General features: G+C 47.7%; 1 protein-coding gene across 2 annotated transcripts in view; it reads left to right on the top strand.

Annotated features, from left to right (window-relative positions):
* RHOBTB1 (Rho related BTB domain containing 1) overlaps positions 1–13,255 on the top strand; it is a 202,713-nt gene that overhangs the window by 161,524 nt on the left and 27,934 nt on the right. For both annotated transcript variants that reach the window (XM_069240919.1, XM_069240920.1), the window contains 2 exons: positions 3,563–4,536; positions 4,800–4,918. In XM_069240919.1, coding sequence (XP_069097020.1) covers positions 3,563–4,536; positions 4,800–4,918 — 1,093 coding nt within the window. The remainder of the gene's footprint in view (positions 1–3,562; positions 4,537–4,799; positions 4,919–13,255) is intronic.

Raw genomic sequence — 13,255 nt, forward strand, 5'->3', positions numbered from 1 at the left:
GCCTTTTCTTAAAGGGGTCTCTATGAATTCGCTGGATATCCCCTGCTATTTCCTCCAAAGACTTTTCCAGTGAGAGCGCGTTCTTAAGAAGGGAGCTCCACCTTCCACATCCTCGGCACATTCAACACTCTCAGATTGTTTCTTCTTGAGTTGTTCTCCAATCGTTCCAATTTACTCTGAAGAGCCTGCTCATTTCCCTTCAACAAGTCAATTTCTTTTCTGTGGTCACTAATTTCCACTCTTATTTCCCCCACCGCCTCCTCCAGTGCTTGTGTTCTTAGTACCAAAAGATCCAATTTTTTCTCCAGGGCTCCACAGGCCTCTCTCATTTCGCCTTGATTAGTTTCAGATATGGTGAAGCCCTTTTTAATATCCACTGATAGATTTGAGAGCACAGCCTCAATAGTGGAGCCAAAACTACTGTAAAGACCAGCAGAGCCGGCACTGGATGACCGTGGGGGGGAAGCAGGAGTCTCACTCCCCTGCGACATATTGACCAATGAAAAAACACTCTGCGGGACAGTTCCTTCCTTATCCAAGTCTTTCCCATCCTTCTGGCGGTCGACTAGAGTCCCTTGAACCATTGCAGGTAGCTGCTGACTACCAGGCGAATGTCTCCCACTTTGGGAGCTATCTTCCTCTCCTGCCTCCACCTCCAGCTCTTGACCCCTTGAAGCACTCCCGTCCATCTCACTTTCCGAAATCGCCAAATTGTCAGGGGATTTAACTTTAAAAAAGGTTTTTGCCGATGGAGTCAATTTAGAGCTTCCTGTTTTTTTCCGGGGTTTTACACTTTTCAGGCATTTAAAGGGCTTTAAACCCCCATCTCCACTCCCCTCCCCAGTATCCAACTTAGCTCGTGGCAGACTTTGCCTTACAAGAGGGGTATGACGCCTCATAGGATCCACTTTCCGCTTCTCCTTAATCAGCTAACTCTCCTCCCTCTCCTCGCATCCACTGTCTCTTACCTTCTTCTGAAGTGGAAATAAGCCGGCGAGAGGATGAGTTCTGGAGCTGCTCACCACTCTCATCAAGCCTGCAGCTTCTGTGTCTCCGTTAAACAGCCTATCTGTGTCAGTGCTGACTCTGCCAGCTTTGACCCAGAAGGGAAGTCTGGCAGCTGCTCGCCTGGAGCGACCCAGTTCCAGGCTGGCCCTTAGCCAGCACAGCCCGTAGGATACGCCAGGCCCCCCCACGAGGCCCTTTCTCTCCTGCTGGGGCGCTCCCATTCACCACAATGGCAGCGCAAAAAGCCGAGTTAGTCGTCCCCAAACGGAAAGGAATCACCAACAATCCAGCCTCCGAGCGCCGGAGGTTGCTAGCAACATGTGGAGGGACCGTGGGAATGCTAGCTTGCCGCCCCGGGGATTCGGGACTCCGAAGTGACGGAGGTGCCAGCAGCGTGCCGCGGAGCCGGTGAGTGCCTCAGCACGCTGCCCACACGGCAGCCACCATGCTCTCTAGCCTTTGCCAATGAAGCAATAATTAAATACAATTTTATTTTACAGCTCCTGGCTGTTAGCCAGGGAGGGCGATGTCCCTTTGCCATTGCAAACAAGCCACCCCTGTTTTTTTCCCTGGTATTTAAGAGCGACATACGATTTTAACAATTGTAACAACAATGGATTTCTTGGCTGAGAGACCCCAACAGCTTTATAGGTTTTATTCTTCACTCTAAATCCACGTCTGCTCTCATGTTATTGGTTTCATCCTATTTGCTGGGGCCACTTACTCGTGCCCTGTCTTCCAAGTACAACATACTGGAAATGTTTTTGAGATTGGTCAATAAAAAACGGAAACAAACGTAGTTAAGTATTTTTGGCATCCCTTTCCCTAGTCTACTTCTACCATCTCCCAGGCTTTATACATAATTTATGAAACAAGTCGGGCTCCCCGCCAAGTGAGCCACAGCTGCTTCCTACTCTTTATAGCCACATTCTGAATAAGTCAGCGGGCATGGGAAGTCGAATTTAAGAGAGGGAAGCAAAATGGCAGAACTGGTAGTAGGATCATCATCATCAGCACAGACTGAGTGCACTGTGCACATTCTACCCGAACCTGGAAAGAAGTCACAGAAGGCGATAGTGACTGCATATTGAAAAGTACAAGGAAGGGGACACGGATTATGACAAAGTCCTTCAAAAAGGTGTCTGTGGTAAAACCACCCAGACAGAGTACATAAGTACATTAGTGCTCATCGTGATACAAAGCGAGTAAAATGTTCTGCAGCATTATGCAACCTCAAGAAGGTTGATAATAGATGGGAAACTCGAGAGATGGCATGTCCCTGCAGGATCCTCATAGAATCATCACTTGGTACTCTTCCCCAAAAAATATATAATACAAAAATTCAGTAGGTCATTTGACTGTTGCGGTACAGCAGATGTGATGCATTCAGTAATGTGCTTACCCTTCTGTTCGTGTGAAAACAGTAGAGCTCTGCTTCTGACCTGGAACCAGTGGTGGAACCCGGAGAAACTGCAAAAAGATGAAAGATGGCGTACTCAGTATCCACAATGGAAAGTTGATTCAAGTTCAGCATGCAACCCCCCCCTACATGGAGACTCCTATGTTCAGGGGAAAAGGGAAGGAGACGAAGTAAGACCACACCAGCATTGCCTGGACTTGAAAGCCATGTGACAAACTAATGGGGAGTGAAGAAGCTGAAACAACAAGGGATGTTATGTTTCCAGGCACATACGTTTAGTGGGGGGGGAGGGACTTACTTCTGCAACTTCTCTCCGTGCTTCGGAATTTTTGACTTAAAAACCTGAAAATGATTTCCTGTGAGCCTAACTCACTACAGGAATAACCTTCAATAAACCATCTTCCATATCCTCAACTCCTGATCTATCCTGGCTTTATAGGATGCATGAAAACTCCATAGTGAATAGGGTATTTGAGAACAATATCGCTTCCACCACATTTCACGATACCTTGAGTCCCTGCAGTGCCTCAAGTCTGAACTTGAACATAACGTGACTTTTGATAGCTATCATATTGTACAGAACACTCGCATGCAGCTTTCCTGAACCCCAAATGTGTGCGTGTTACAAACTGGTAAAGGTAAATGCTCTGTTTTCCAAGAGCATGTAGTTGGAGCTCTGAAAAATGATATTGCTAAAATCAATAGAAAATATTGACTGAGGGATTTGTTTCCTGCAAAAATAGAAAACTTATTTATAGGACATGGGTGCGTAAAATGCAAACCTCATCAGCTGCAAAGTACCACAATCCCACTGACATACAAAATAAAAGTAGAGTGGTAGATGAATCTTTTAAAATATGATTTAAGTGCCCCAAAATAATGCATGCCTGCCTGAGGTAGAAGAGACTGTTTGAATTGTACATTTCTTTCTAGTTGATTGTTGTTTTCCATTTAAGTATCACTGGTGTGTGTGTGTGTGTGTGTGTATTTTAGGCAAAACTGTTATGAAAAACTGATCTTTTTGTAAGTACCTTGTTACAACAAATCTTAGCATGACACATTCTCTCTGTGATTATTATAAGTGATATGTATGATAAATTGGAATCCTATTAATAGTGAATATTTTCCTTTCAGACAGATTAAAAAAGGCGACATTTTACCACCAGAAAGAGGAAGGGAAGTTGCCAAGGAGCTCGGGATTCCTTATTACGAAACCAGTGTGTTTGACCAGTTTGGTATTAAAGATGTGTTCGATAATGCCATTAGGGCAGCACTGATTTCCAGGCGACATCTTCAATTTTGGAAATCACATTTAAAGAAAGTCAAAAAACCATTACTTCAAGCTCCATTCCTACCTCCAAAAGCACCACCGCCAGTTATCAAAATCCCAGAATGCCCTGCAGCCAGTATGAACGATGCTGGGTTCCTATTGGACAATCCTTTATGTGCTGATGTTGTGTTTATTCTTCAGGGTCAGAAGCTACTATATGCTCATAAGATTTTCCTAGCTACCTCCTCTTCTAAATTTTATGACCTTTTTTTAATGGAACAGGAAGAGTTTCAGTATTCAGGTGAAAGACCTTTGAAGAAAGAAAAAATAAGCCGGGATTGTTTTATCAGAGCCATAAGTCTTGACACAGAAGGCAACGGGGAAAGTCGAACCCTTAAACCATCCAGTGCCTGTCTTCGCACATCGAAAAGCGATGGAACCTTAAAAGGTGTTGACTTGCGAGATGGAAATATGGTTGGGACTTCGAGAGCCTTGTGCTCCTGGAGTAAGGGCTTTCTTAGTATACACAATGAAATGCAGGTCAACCCAGTTTCAAACAGGATGTGTCCAATGACTGTTGTCAAGATGGACTCATCTGTGCAGTTTGGCTCTTTTAAAACTGTCCTACGATTTCTATACACTGGACAACTAGACGAAAATGAAAAAGGTCTGATGCGGGTGGCACAAATTGCAGAAATCTTGGAAGTGTTTGATTTACGGATGATGGTCGAAAATATAATGAATAAAGAAGCCTTCATGAATCAAGAGATTACCAAAGCATTCCATGTTAGAAAAGCTAACCGGATTAAGGAATGTCTTTCCAAAGCAACATTTTCTGGTACGTAACCGTTTTAGGTAAAGTATATCCGTGAACACTGCACAGGCCACAATTGTGCAAGATATGAAACCTAGAACCGAGATAATATTAATTTCCAAAAATGTTGAGTTAACCTGGCTTTATCTGAACACTGTAGTTGAACAGTTCATTGAAATTATTAATTTCTGTATCCTCTTGCGAATTAATTGGATGTTTTGCAAGGTGCATGTTGTGGTGTTTTCCTTTTTCTTTATTGTTCATTTAATCTTTTTTTTCTGTATCAGATGTGACATTTAAATTGGATGATGGGAACATAAGTGCACACAAACCCCTCCTAATCTGCAGCTGTGAATGGATGTCTGCTATGTTTGGAGGATCATTCATTGAAAGTGCAAACAGTGAGGTATGTCGTCTACACCCCTTTGACGTGCTATTTTATTCTTAATGTGCTCCATGTTTTTTCATCAATGCATACATTTTCTTAGGGTTTTTTGACACCATGCTGGAGTAAACTGTGGTTAAAATATAGTTATTCCACATAATTCAGACTACTTAGTTCTTGTTCAAATATTGTTATAACTTTGGGTCCATACTGGTGCTATTCGTGGTGATATATCATTGCATAATCTCTTTCACTCTTTCCCTGGAAACAGTTTAACTCTTATTTCACAGAAGAATAGTCTTTTCTAACAGTAATCAACATTTGATTCCTCTGACCTGCTTTAATAGCACTTAATTTATTAATGGGCTACTCTAATTTATTAATGGGCTACTCTGTCACCTGGTGCTCATTTTAATTTACAGCTCCCCTACAAAGAGATGCTGAGCACCACAATTCATAACAAATATTGGTTACTTGCAAAAAGCAAAACAACTGAGCATTGTTCTGTGTATTCATGTAAACCACCCTTTGATGGTATTTCATTTTTCAATTCTTTCATACAAGAGAAAGTAAAACAATATAAACACACTTTCTCTGCAGTGCAGTAAATTCATCATATCATGGCAATCACTATCCTAAGTGTTTAGCATCCCAGGGGGGGCGGAGCTAGCCAGCCAGCAAGATGGCCGCCACTCTGTGAGGCTCCGCTGAGGCAAGGGGCCTTTTTGGACATTTCTCCGTTCAGGACAGATCTGCTGCTGTGACGGTGCAGCGGGGGTGCGCCTGTATTGGTGCTGCCCCGCCTGTGCCTGGTATAGTCGGTGGTGGCAGCGGCATTGTGGAGGAAGGCGGCGGAGGTGGTCTGCCTCGTGGCGCGGCAGATTGGAGAGCCGCGGGCGCGTGCTGTTGGTGTTTGGCCTGTGCTGCTTTGACGGCGGCGCCGTTGCTTCGGCGCCACTGCAACTTACTCGGGGGACTATGCGGGGGGCCCGATCGGTGGTCATTTCGGACCGCGGTCCCCTCGCGATCTTTGTCCCTGCTGCCCCTGTGGGTTTTGCCGACCTCAGCGGGTGTTGGGCGCCGCGCAGCCTGAACGGGCGGGTGGCTGCGCGGCGCTGATTAGAGCGCTGTTGCCCTGTGGAGCTTTTTGGGGGCTCGGTGCTGATTGTGTTCGCGGCCGTTGGGGGTGCTTGTTGGCCGACGGACGTGCCGGGGGCCGTTCGGCGGTCGAGTTGGACTGCAGCCCCCAGCTGTCTGGTCCCCTGGTTGAGTGGCCGGGTGGAGACCACGTTATTTACGGCTGCTGAGAGGGTCTGAGGCGGAGTACGACGTAGGACCCTGGATCTGTGGAGTTCGGGCCCCGGAGGCTGAAGATACTGGTGGAGTGCTGACACCAGACTCCTTGTTTGGTGGGGCCTGTAGTGTGGTCTAGCTGTGAGGCGGTTGGCCTGGTGAGTGACGGTAGGTGGCAGAGTACCTGTGCTGGTGGAGTGCGGGTGGACACGCTGCCAGCTGTGGGAGCGGTGGACGGGCTCCACTGGCCATGAAGTTGTGGCCGACGGATGGTGTTGTGGGGATCCGGCTCCCTGCTCTTCAGGAGGTAGCTTGGTCTGGAGCCGAATACATATTCGAAATTGGACGGCGTTGCCGGTGGCGGAGGGGGGCCGGTAGTGCAGATATTGGTGGAGCCTGTGAAGTTGGACTGGTAGCTGACCTGCGGTGGCCAGATGATCAACATTGATGGCGTGTGGCTGGTGACGGACTGCCACTTGTGAGATGGGAAAAGCGGAGCAGAAACAAGCGAAGCTCTCCTTTGATGGGGGCCAGTGGAGAGGGGGAACATCTGCTGCTCAGCCAAAGGAGATGGTGATGGAAGTGGGGCCTTCGGATGAGTCGGTTAAGGCTATGTTTATGGAGTTGAAGACTAGCCTGGCTGGAATAGATGGGAAGCTGGATCATCTAACAGAGCAGCTTGATCGTATCAGAGCCAGGGTGGATGATCACGAGTCCTGTATTGACCAGCTGGAGACGCAAACTTCTGGGCTTGAAGGAAACACGAAGATTTGGAGACTTACTCGCGTCGTAATAATCTCCGACTGGTTGGTCTTCTGGAGTACACTGATATGGGCAGAATGGAGGATTTTGTGGAGGGAATGCTTTCTGACCTTTTCCCCGGCCAGCTGTCCCGTCTGCTGGTGGTGGAGAGAGCGCACCGGTCCCTTGGATCCCGGCCCCCTCCTGGGACCCCTCCTCGCCCTGTCATTATTCGGCTTCTGAATTATCGTGATCAGGATGCGATTCTGCGGCTGGCTAGGGAGCACCGGCCGGTAATCTATAAGAATACTGAATTGTTGAATTTAGTTTTTTCCCGGATTACACCCCTGGGGTGCAGGCTGCGCGCAGGGCGTTTTTGCCGGTGAAGCGCTCTCTGGCCCAAACGGATGCTAGGTTCTCCCTCATTTACCCGGCAAAACTGAAAGTGCAGCATGGTGGGACTCTTCAATTTTTTACAGATCTGAAGCTGGCGGCGAAGTTTGCTAAGACTCTTCCTCGGAAATCTGTGGCGATGGCTCCGGATGATCGTGCTGTGGAGCGAGGGTCCCTAAGCGATAATGATTGCCGTGGACATCGCCTGTCTCTCCGGACATTTGGGTGTGCCGCTTGCATCCGGTGGTGGAACCTTTTATGTTTTCCGTCCTGATGATGCTCCTTAATTTTGGGCCCCTTGCTCGCCCTTCCCTGTCCTGGTTAGGAGGACGGTTTGGGTGGCTAGCTTCCTGCCCGCTGGATGAGTCCTGTTTATATGCTTGGTTGGGTATATGTGTTTCATGGGGGGAGGGCTTCTGGCTTGACCTGGTTGGGGGGGTCTGTGTGGGTGGTGGTTGGGGAGGTTTTCAGATTTGTTGTTCTGTGCTTATTTGATTTCTCTAAATGTGTTTTGTGGTTGAGTGAGGCTGGCCGGGCTGGAGAAGTAGCAGTGCTGCATTTTGTGTTTGGTGCGATGCGAGGATGACATCGGTGGGTGCGACTTTGATCCGTTGTCTCACGTGGAATGTACGTGGCCTGAATGATAGACGAAAGGTGCGTCTTATGTCAGCCTATGTTAAGCGGCAGAATGTAGATATATGATATGCATGCTACAAGAGACGCACTTAGTGGCGGCTACGCTGCATTATTTAAAGGCGAGGTGGGTTGGGGAATGTCACGGCTCTGTTTATTCGCGTTATGCTAGGGGAGTAGATATTCTAATGCGCAAGGGGCTGCAGTGGCGTACTCGTAGGATTGTTGTTGACCCTCACGGATGCTATGTTTTACTCAGCGGAACGCTGCTGGACAGGCCGTGCCGCCTCGTGTCGGGGTATGGACCTAATTCAGATGATCCGGATTTTTTTCGTGAAGTCTGGCGACTGACTGAATCGTTGGGGGGAGGTGCGGTGCTTTGGGGGGGAGATTTTAATGTGACTCTTGATCCCATTCTAGAGAGAGAGAGCGCGGCTTGGGTACAGTATCCGTCGGCTGCACGTGTTTTATCTGCGATTATGGAAGACGCGATGCTGGTGGATTTGTGGCGGATGAAGCACGGCGTGGTGAGGGAGGGTACTTGCGTCAAATATGTGCATAGTAGCTGGTGGCGTCTTGACCGCTGGCTGGGTTCGCGGCATGTAGCTCTGTGGACCCGATCCGCTGATCATTTGGCCCGCACTCTGTCAGATCATTCACCGGTTCGGTTGGAGCTGGAAATACCTGACGGGCCTGCGCGGGCTTTTATGTGGTGGTTGCCTCAGGGGGCGCTTTGGGACGAGATATTCCGCAAGGAGATACGTCGTGATATTGTTTTATATTTTGAACAGAACGCGGGCACGGTGCAGTCGGCGGGCACGTTTTGGGAGGCTTTCAAGGTGGTCGTTCACGGGCTCTGTATATCGAAGCAGCACGGTGTGCTGCGTGCGCTGCGGCGTGAGCTGGCTGAGCTGGAGGCTCGAATAGCGGAACTGGAGTCTGGTGATACGCTGGCTGCTCTGCGGGCTGCGGTGTCTTCATACGAAGAGGCGTCTCTGAGGGAGATACACTTCCTGAGAAGGTTCGCACGAGCACAGCGATACGGAGAGGACGACAGAGCTGGGCGCACATTGGCGAATTTGCTCCACAGGCCTTGGGCCAACAGTTATGTGACTGAAATGAACAATTCAAGAGGGGAGCTGGTCGTGGGAATGACTGAAGTCCTAAAGGTATTTACTACATTTATTCAGGATCTGTACTCGGCTCCTTCCGTACTGTCAAAGGAGGTGGTCCAGGGCTACTTTTCGGAGATTAGTCTCCTTTGGTTTGACAGAGCGCACAGGGAATATTTTGATGCCCCTTTTACCGAGGCAGAGGTTAAAGCTGCGATTCGTAGTTTACCTCGTGATAAGGCCCCCGGTTTGGATGGGTTGACCCCAGCGTTCTACAAAGAATATGCTGATATCTTGGCGCCCCATTTGTTAGAGGTATATGCAGAAACCCTGAGCGCCAGGGTCCTTTCGCCTTCTCTGCGCGAGGCGCTTATCGTTACGATTCTTAAGCCTGGGAAGGATGCATACAGCTGCAATTCGTATCGCCCGCTCTCTATGATTAACATAGATAATAAAATATTGGCAAAAATTATAGCGGCACGGTTGCAACCGCTGATGACTAAATTGGTGTTGCCGGATCAGTCGGGATTTATCCCGGGACGGTCCACGGCGCACAATCTATGCACCTTCTTTGCCGTGGTTGGTTCAGTCGCTGCTGATGACGAGGCTGTGGCAGTGTTTTTGGATGCTACAAAGGCGTTTGATTCACTGGTATGGCAATATCTGTTTGCGCTCCTTGAGAGAATGGGAATGAGTGAGCGCTTTGTGAATTGGATAAGTTTGCTATATTCGCTGCCGGTGGCTCGTCTCCGGCTGAATGGATGTGTGTCGGAGCCCTTCACGGTGGTGCGTGGAACCAGACAGGGGTGTCCTCTGTCCCCATTGCTTTTTGCGATAGCAATGGAGCCTCTGGCGGCTTTTCTGCATCAGCACCACGGTGCTAGAGGGTTGCCGTTTCGGCAGAGATCAATTCTAATATCTATGTATGCGGATGACGTTGCGCTATATGTGCGGGAGCCTGCGCAAAACTTGGACGTGCGGTTAGATGAGATTGTCCGGTTCTGGAGAATCTCTGGAATAACGATAAACTGGTCTAAGTCTGTGTTGCTGCCTCTTTCGTCGTGAGCGGTGGTCTGTCGGTCTTGCTATCCTCTTGTTTGGGCGGATGGCCCGGTTAGATATTTGGGACTTTGGTTAAGTTGCGATGTTGAGACGTTATGGCTGGCCAATTATGGTATAGCCATGTCTTGGCTGGAGGACAGAATTGTGGCGTGGCGTTCTTTGCCTTTGTCTTTAACTGGACGGATTGCGGTGGCAAAGATGCTGGTATTGCCCAAATTTCTATACCTGTTTATTAATCTTCCTCTGGTGCTTACGGCTGCTTTTCTGCAGCGGCTCCATTCTGAGATGGTTTGCCTGGTCTGGGCTGGGGGTCAGCCTCGCATTGCATGGGAAAAATTGGTGCTACCGTTCGAGTTGGGTGGACTTGCAGCCCCCGATCTGGCGCTTTATTATTATTGTGCGCAGGCTCACTTTGCATATTATTGGATTTGGCCGATTCGCTATTTGCCGCACCTTGCTCCGGAGAGTGATGCGGTGTGGCCAGGCGGGCTTGAGAGAGTATTTAGGAATCTATTGCAGGCTCGATGCCAGGGCGTGGGGTACTGGTAGGGCCTGGACGGTCCTGCTGAAGCGATCTGGTGTGGTGCCTTTTGCACCGTCTATGTCAGTGACGGCTGTGGCGGATGAGGCGATGTTCCATGACTCGCAGCTGCAGAACTTTCTCCGTTCTTCGGACTTGGTATCCTTGGAGGACTGGTTTGCCGATGGGAGGTTGAGGTCCCCGCTGCATCACTTGTTTGTGCTGCAGATACGCGCTATGTTGTGCGCGCGGTATCCTAGTCTTCCTGAGACTCCGCCGACTTGCCATGCGTTAGAGGTGCTGTGGAGTGTGCAGTCGCCGAAGAAGCTTATTACTAAATTGTATGGCTGTATACAGGGGGGAGGACTGGGGCTGGCGGCTCGGGCGAAGTGGGCGGCTGATGTGTGAGAGGACATTTCAGAGGATGTTTGAAAGGAGTGCTGTGCGCATATGAAGGAGTTATCGCCCAACTATAGGTTGCGCCTTATTCATTTTAAGTTTTTGCACCGCTTGTATTATACTCCTCGAAGCCTGTGTGCTATGGGGCTGCAAGCACAGGATGCTTGTGTGAGATGCCGGGCTCCGGCTGCTGATTTCCTCCATTTAGCATGACACTGTGCGGAAGTATATGACTTCTGGAGGGAGGTTTTTCGCATGCTTGCCGAAATGACGGGGCTGGAGCTGTCTCCGTCTCCTGTAGTGGCGCTGGCGCCGGAGGGCTCTAGACCACGAGATATTTGGGCGCCCTTCCGATCCTATCTTGCGTCTGTGTCTCAATGAGGAGCCTCTCTGCTGACTGGATAACTTGATACATTGGTTAGGTCCTCGCTTCTGGGCGTGGTTACTGAGTGGGATGATTGCCAATGGTGCTGACTCTTCCTCCCGGCCTCCTATTTGTTTGTTCTTTCTCTTTTTTTTTTTTTTTTTTTTCCTGTTGAGTGTTCTTCAGGGTTTGCCCTTGGACTTAGCGGGCTGCTGAGGATGGCTCGGATGCGGGCTGTCCACATATGGACATTTGATATCGTTACTGGACTTTGCCTGCTAGAACTCATGGATGCCAAGAGACATCTGGCACTGTTTGTGCCTGGCGAGATTTCGTGGTCAAATCAAGTTGTCAATGCATTTGTCCTTATGTGGTGTGGGCTGATGGGGCGATCCTGTCTGTTTGTTGTCTGTTGTTACAATAAATGTATAAATAAAAATAAAAAATGTTTAGCATCCCAGATGGTCAAACATTAGATAAATGTACCAACACCTTTTGGATAATGTATGCCTATAGCTGCTCTTCAAATGTAATGAACTCATAGAGGGACATCAACATCTTTGGAGCCGAAAAGAAAGGTGCCTGTCGTAAATTTACATAGGCATTAAGTGGATGCTCTTTACCAGTTTAATTCTGATGTAGAATACAATAGCTTCAACTACACAACTACATCCCTAAACAGGAAACTTGTGTTACCACATAAAGGAATAAATTGCATTTATAACATCATGGAGCCCTCTCTCACTTGCCATCTCTATATCATGTATGGTATTTGGGGTGCGTTTGCCTTCTGTTTTACAGAGCCCTGATTTTTAGTCTATCCATGAATATAATGTCCATTCTCTCTTCACCTCAGCACTACAAAGAAATGTAGAGTGTGTTCAGTCATTTTCGGGTTTAGAAATTCACTTGAGAGGTAAATTGCAGAACTGCACTGCTAAAGATTATTGTATGACATTTTTGGCTTCATGTTCTTACATACAAGTTGTAATGAAACACTCACATTGTTATTCATAAATAGGTGTATGTGTAAGTATTGCGTTCACCTCTGTCCATCTCAGGCCGGGTGAACAAAACAATGTGTTTCCAGCCCTGAGATTTCAAGGCTCAGCCAGACATTTTCCAGCAGCAGCCAGTGGGTCCCAAGCAAAACTGCATGCACCAGTCCAAACTTTTAGGAGCCTACTACTTTAGGTAGTAGAATTTCAAATGTACCTTTGCAATCAAAAGTCAGCTTACCCAGCATGTCACTAAACAAAAACGAGTCTACATTCTCTTTTTACATACAATAATAATACACTCAGCTGATTTTCCATGTCAAATACTGTAACATACTGACCACCCCTTGCTCTCAGCAGCTAGTCTCATGTCTCCATTGCTCAGGTTACAAATCAGTTGTATTCTCCAATTCACTCACTAATCTTGCTATCCACGCTACTATCCATCAATCACTCACCTGAAAGTTATCCACACTGTCTCCCTGTCCACTCTATCGCTTCCATCCACTCTTACACAAAGTATTCACTCCTACATGCACTGTGCTCTCCCACGTTCTCCAGTCAGCCATTACATCTTCATTCTCGTTGTTTATAAAATCTAAAGAAATTCACGTGTTGTTTTTTTTAACTAAAATTAAATAACACTAAATTTGATATCCATTCTAGGCGTAGGGTGTTTAAGTTTCTGTGAGTCTCTTTGTGATAGGAATGATCTTTCATTTTCTAGTTGATGGGTGAGTTTAGTTTTATTACATTTCTATAATGTTTTGCACTCCCACTTTGATTGCGTATAAACTCAAGAGTGGAACGCTTTACACTTTTTAACACATACACTTTCTTTGG

This window comes from Pleurodeles waltl, chromosome 6, assembly GCF_031143425.1.
Source record: "Pleurodeles waltl isolate 20211129_DDA chromosome 6, aPleWal1.hap1.20221129, whole genome shotgun sequence".
In the NCBI taxonomy this organism is placed as follows: Eukaryota; Metazoa; Chordata; class Amphibia; order Caudata; family Salamandridae; genus Pleurodeles; species Pleurodeles waltl.